The 6,467-nt window shown below is 42.5% G+C and overlaps 1 protein-coding gene across 1 annotated transcript; it reads left to right on the top strand.

Annotated features, from left to right (window-relative positions):
- Positions 1–210: 210 nt before the first annotated feature.
- LOC125913345 (olfactory receptor 11A1-like) lies at positions 211–1,164 on the top strand. The gene has a single exon (XM_049618413.1). The coding sequence runs from the start codon at positions 211–213 to the stop codon at positions 1,162–1,164; it is 954 nt and encodes a 317-aa protein (XP_049474370.1).
- Positions 1,165–6,467: the final 5,303 nt, after the last annotated feature.

Below are 6,467 nucleotides of genomic sequence, written 5' to 3'. Positions count from 1 at the left end.
AGCAGTCACAAGTGCTTATTGCAAATTCTTTTCTTTCCCATTTCAGGTTTTGGGGGAAAAAAGAAGATACTCCTCCACCCAAATAAAAAATCTTCCAAAAACCTGAGTGGGGAATGAAAATCATCCACTGTCAGCCCATGGTCTATGTGTAAGCTAGAACTTTCTGTGCTTTGCATGTCTTATCGCTGGGTGCTCTAGGGAAGCAAAGGCATGGTGATCCCACCCTGGGAAAACCAAACAACCATAGCAGAATTTGTGCTTCGAGGATTTTCCTCCATCCGACAGCTAAATATTTTCCTCTTTATGACATTTTTAGTTTTCTACATCTTAATCGTTTCTGGAAACATCCTCATTGTTCTGCTAGTTTTTTTCAGTCATCACCTCCACACCCCCATGTACTTCTTCCTGGTGAACTTGTCCTTTCTAGAGATCTGGTATACCTCCAACATCGTCCCCAAGATGTTGCTGATCATCATAGCTGAGCAGAAGACTATCTCTGTGGCTGGGTGTCTGGCACAGTTCTACTTCTTTGGATCCCTGGCTGCAACAGAGTGTCTCTTGCTTGCTGTGATGTCCTATGACCGGTATCTGGCCATCTGCCAACCTCTCCACTATCCCATCCTCATGACTGGCCCCCTTTGCATTAAGCTGGCTTCCAGTTCTTGGCTCTGCTGCTTCCTCCTCACAGCAATTACTATGGTCCTACTGTCTAGACTAACCTTCTGTGGACCCAATGAAATCGATCACTTCTTCTGCGACTTCACGCCTCTGGTCCATCTTTCCTGCATGGACACTTCACTGACCGAGACCATTGCTTATGCCACCTCTTCTGCAGTGACTCTGGTTCCATTTCTCCTCATCACAGCCTCCTACTCCTGCATTCTTGTTGCCATCCTAAGAATTCCATCTGGCACAGGGCGGAGAAAGGCTTTCTCCACCTGCTCCTCCCACCTCACTGTGGTCACGGTGTTTTATGGGACACTGATTGCCACGTACCTCGTGCCTTCAGCCAATTCTTCACAGCTCTTGCGCAAAGGATTCTCTCTGCTCTACACCATCCTGACACCCATGTTCAACCCCATCATCTACAGCCTGAGAAACAGAGACATCCGCGAAGCCCTGAAGATGTGCTTGAGTAAGAAGCCAAGTTTCCTCCTTGGATGATGCAAAAAGGAAAAGTTCTATATTTGTCCAAGGGATGATTAATTGGATTGAGTAATTTAGATTCTACATAAAAGGCAATAACTACCCCAGGAGTTATTAAAGCCAGATGATCAGATACCTCTGAGCATGGCTATGGTATCTGACATTATATATCTGCTGAGTTCTGACAGCCTCAGGTGAACTGGTGTCCCATGAATGATGTACATAGGTCAGGTTCTGCTCCATTATCTTCAGTAGACCTGCATCTTTTGTGTAAAAGCTCAGCCTCAAAATGAGCTGCTAAGGCTGGTTGTTCATTTATTCAAATATTCATTGAGGTCTACTATGCTCGAGGCACTGTACTACATATAGGTGATAAAATGAACAAAAGCAGAGGCAGTCCCTGCTTCCACTGAACCCACAGGCTATAAGGGGATGACAAACATTAATCAAATAACTAACATAAAGCTACATATATAAATATAAAATTACACTTGTGATTCAAAATTAAAAATAATAAGATGATTACTATGTACTTATTAGACGGCCAAAATCTGGGACACTGACAACATCAAATGCTGGTGAATATGTGGAGCAACCGGAACTCTGATTCACTGCTGGTGAGAGCGCAAAATGGTACAGCCACTTTAAAAGACAGTTTGGAAGTTTCTTACAAAACTAAGTACACTTTTGCCATACACTCCAGTAATCACACTCCTTGGTATTTACCGAAACGAGCTTAAAACTTGTGTCTACACAAAACACTTTACATGGATGTTTATAGAAGCTTTATTCATAATTGCCCAAATTTTGAAGTAACCAAGATGTCCTTCAATGGAAAATGGAAAAATAAACCATGGTGCATGCAGACAATGAAATATTATTCAATGCTAAAAAATAATGGGCTATCAATATCTGAAAGACTTGGAGGAAACTGTAAGTAGGTATAATTAAGTGAAAGAAGCCAATCTGAAAAGGCTACATACTATATGATCCCAGCTGTAGGGCATTCTGAAAAAAGGCAAAACGGTGGAGATAGTAAAAAGATCAGTAGTTGCCAGAGGTTAGGGCTGCAGGAGAGATAAATAGAGAGCATAAGATTTTAGGGCAGTGAAACTATTCTGTATGATACTACAAAGTGGATACACGCCATTATACATTTGGCAGAACCAACAGAATGTACAATGTCAAGAGTGCACTCGAATGAAATTATGGACTTTGGGGGATAATGATGTGTCAGTGTAGGCTCACTGATTGTAACAAATGTACCACTCTGGTGGGAAATGTTGATAATGGGGGGAGACTGAAAGGGTAGGGTATTAGCCCTAAAAATAAAACTGCCAGTTATCATACCAGAAAAAGTGGATTTAAAAATAAAACTGCCAGTTATCATACCAGAAAAAGTAGAGAATTGCAATCCAGATCAAGCAAGCTATGACAGAACCATAGGCAAGTCTGCAGAACAAAGAAGAACGCTCCTTTACAGTGGAAGGGAAAGTTGGGAAGGCTGTTACAAACAAAATGTCCATTGCAGTAAACTGGGAGTTCAAAGTATAGTGGCTTTTCATTGGCTGGACTGTGAATAAAGGTTCTCTTCTTTTCCTGCTGGGGTAGTAAAGTAGTATCCATGTGCAGAATTCCTCTCTCCTGGTTGGGTGTGTAATTGACGAGTGAGAGGGCATTGAGAGCTCCCTCTGCTGGTTTCTCAACTCCATTCTAAATGAGATTTCCTTTTATTAATTTTCATGTTTCCCCTTTTTGGTTAAGATTTTTCTTTGAAAGCGTTGCTGATCAGGAGTCAGGTTTTCCATATTTAGTGGTTTTGCCCCTCAGTACCAGGAAGGACCTTTCCTGGCTGTCACAGCCTACATTGGAGGGAAAGTGCATAGCATTTGAAACCGTTTACAGCCACATTTGAGTAATAAGGAAGGTTAGGAGGGAAAAACCCTCAAGTACTCCAACTTAAAGCCCGTATTATGTCAAGGTCATGTGTGTTGGATATCATCTCAGAGCAATGAGCTAGCATCACCTTATTGGGTGTATCATTTTTTAAAAAGTTTGCTAGGCAACAGAATATAAAACTTAAAATAATTATAAAAATAGAGGAAGTAACATAACAAACCCAAATTGTGTGATGCTTCTAAACCAGGACTCTAGGTCTGAAAGGAGCCATCTGAAATACTTATTGGCATTTGTTCTGACGTATGGGAGAAAGGTTCTACCTATGAAGGAAACACCCATAATTGTCATACATGCCTCCTGGAAGTCTCCACTTAAACCCGTCACAAAAGTAGAATACTAAATATTTTGAGAAATCACTGAAAAAGTTAACCAAGTACATTTGGGAAGATACAGTGTAGGTACAAACTTAAAGCAGTAGCTGATGAGGGGTGCCTGGGTGGCTCAGTCGGTTAAACGTCAGACTTCAGCTCAGGTCCTGATCTCACAGTTTGTGGGTTTGAACCCCGCGTTGGGCTCTGTGCTGACAGCTCAGATCCTGGTGCCTGCTTTGGATTCTATGTCTCCCTCTCTCTCTGACTCACCCCCACTCATGCTCTCTCTCTCTCAAAAATAAACATTTGAAAAAAATTTAAAAGCAGTAGCTGATGAACTTTTTGAAAAACTTCAAAGACATTTTAAAAGAATGTTGTTATCTCAAAAGAACTGTTTAGAACCAAATGTATTATCAACAATAGTAAGAGTGAAAATTGAGAGACCATGAATTTGGAAAACAATCTTAAGTCAATTAATAGTTTAAAGGAAAGAAAGCTTTTGTGAATTCTGAACTTTCTAATCCTTCAGAAAAATCAAGTGAAAAATTAATGTGTACCAAGATCATGAAGCTGTTTCCAAAAGGCCATAATCAAAAGAAGAGGTTTCCCCCTTTTGCAAGGGCTTGGGAAATGTAGACCGAGTATTGTCTTCCCATAAAAGAGAGAGAAGAAACAACAGTGAGGAAAAAGATATACAAGCCTGGTCAGGACACCTTGGCAAAGCTCTCATTATATGTCTTCTTCTATTACTGGAAGTCTTTACTTTCAGATCACCAGATAGCGTGCAGTTCCAGTCAGACTTTGGTGCTTTCTTAGATATGAATCCAAGAATCTATTCCCTGGAGTTTGGTCACACATGGGTTGGCTAGCAGTTTCTGATAAGGACCTCTCCAGTGAGGTTCAAGAGTCTTTCTGGAAGTGTCTTTTCCAACAGATGAAATCTATAGGTTGCAAGGTGCTTAAGGTCATTGTCTCCTAGGAGTGCACTATGGAAAGATTACTCCACCATGCATGGCTATTTTTAATAGAAGCAATTAGGCTCTCACACGGTTGAAGTATCTCTATCTCCTTTTATCAACTGTGGGTCAAAGAAGGCAGGGGCCAGGTACATTGGACATTCTGTGACTCTCTCAAAGGAGGAGTCTATGAGTTCCCAAGGGGATGGATCTGAGACTTAAAATGTCCAATGGAAAAGCTTCCAGCCAAGGTATTTGGAGGGTCTCTATAAATTTTGCCGATTAAGTCTTAGTGCTTGACTTAGTGCATGTGTGACTAACTCTGAGGATTGAGGATGATATGCACGAGGAAAATGTAAAACCGACCAAGCAACAACAGAATTGTCAAAGCACCTGATGAGTAAAATGGGTTCCCTGATCACTATGAGGTTTGAGAGAGGTGCTTCAAATAAGGATCATCTTTTCTACCAGAAGAAGCATTGGCGTGTCTATAACAGAAAGCTTTGGTCCAGTGGGAAAACATACAAACCAGGACTAAAAAATATCCACGAAGGGAGGGAGTTGTATGAAATCCATTTGTGTGAACAGGTTTCCCTGAAATTTACTTTGGACAGGTGGGCACTTTTTACAGCCTTATTAACAGCCTTATCAACTGTTTCTCACCAATACTGGTTCATGAATGCTATCATGTTCAGGAGACCAATGGTTTAATGTACATCCAGTGGTAAATAGTGGGAGTTTTAGAATTTCTAGTTGGGCCAGATTGTTGTTTGGTCCAAACCAGACTTCTCTTTCAATCAAGCTAACAATTACTAGATTTTCCATATTGTTTCCCCCTCCCTGGGGCCAACTGTTGGGTATCTCTTGTCAATGTTTCTGAAATTTATCATTCGAGAGAATATCCCTTTGGGCCACGACAGAGGTTTGGCTACTGGTTTCCTTGAAGGTAATAATTTTGGTGGAAATACCAGTGGGATAGACTACTTTGGCCTCCAGGGAACTGAGACTGGAATGCCTAGGAACCTTAATAGCCAAAGCAGCTGACAGAAGTATGGCATGTAATAAATTTTGAATATGGGAGACTGTTTTTCATTTTAAAGAGTAAGAGACAGCATGAGCCGGACAGGGGTAGAGGGGGGAGTGGGAGAGAGAGACAGAGAGAAGAAAGGGAGAGAGAGAGGGAGAGAGAGGGAGAATCATGAGTTGGACACTTAACTGACTTAGCCACCCAGGCACCGCATTTTAAATTTTATTTCCATTGTAACTTCCCCGGTCACTACAACCAAAAGATGGCAACCATACTTGGGGCTACTGGGACACAGACGATGCAGCAGCCCTTCTGTCAAGCTTGACAATGTGAACTTGGGGGTCACAAGGTCCAGCATGAGTTCCTCTACTTACCTGACTGTCTGATTCCTCTCCTGGGGCGGGATCTGCTCTCCAAACTTGGGGCCCAAATAACTTTTGAACCCACTGGACACACTAGCCTCCAATTAAACCCATGGCAGAAGGAAACCCTGTTCTTGGCAATTACCCTGTCAAGGGAAGAAGAATGGAGACTATTCTGTGCCCAGGCCCTACCCTGTAGCCCCTCAGAATTCAGCCCCAAGATAACCCACCTGGACTAGCTTGAGTCGGGCCCCCATCATTGTTGACCTGATCCCTGGAGCCCAACTTCAGAGACAAAGGCAGTACCCCCTTCCACTCGAGGTTAGAATGGGTACACAAGAGCACCTGACCAAATTCAGAGAAGCAGGTATTCTAACTGAGTGCCAATCGGCTTGGAATGCCCCGCTTTTGCCAGTCAAGAAGCCAGGAGGATGATACCGATCAGTACAGAATTTGAGGGCCATTAACAAAATGACTGTTTCTTTACACCCAGTGGTTCCAAACCCATAGACTCTCCTCAGCCAAATTCTTGGGTCAGCCAGATGGTTTATGTGCCTCGACCTAAAGGATGCTTTCTTCTGCCTCCACCTAGCTCCTCAAAGTCAACCACTGTTTGCCTTTGAATGGACTGAGCCCATTACAGGGCGCCAGATGCAGCTGACCTGGACACAACTTCCCCAAGGTTTCAAGAACTCACCCACTCTTT

Source organism: Panthera uncia, assembly GCF_023721935.1.
Source record: "Panthera uncia isolate 11264 chromosome C1 unlocalized genomic scaffold, Puncia_PCG_1.0 HiC_scaffold_4, whole genome shotgun sequence".
Classification (NCBI taxonomy): Eukaryota; Metazoa; Chordata; class Mammalia; order Carnivora; family Felidae; genus Panthera; species Panthera uncia.
The sequence above is the reverse complement of the archived record's forward strand: the minus strand, read 5'-3'. Positions and strand labels throughout refer to the sequence as shown.

What these genes read in the sequence shown, in the direction of transcription:
- LOC125913345 (XM_049618413.1), top strand. Translation starts at nt 211, where the DNA reads ATGGTGATCCCACCCTGGGAAAACCAAACAACCATAGCAGAATTTGTG.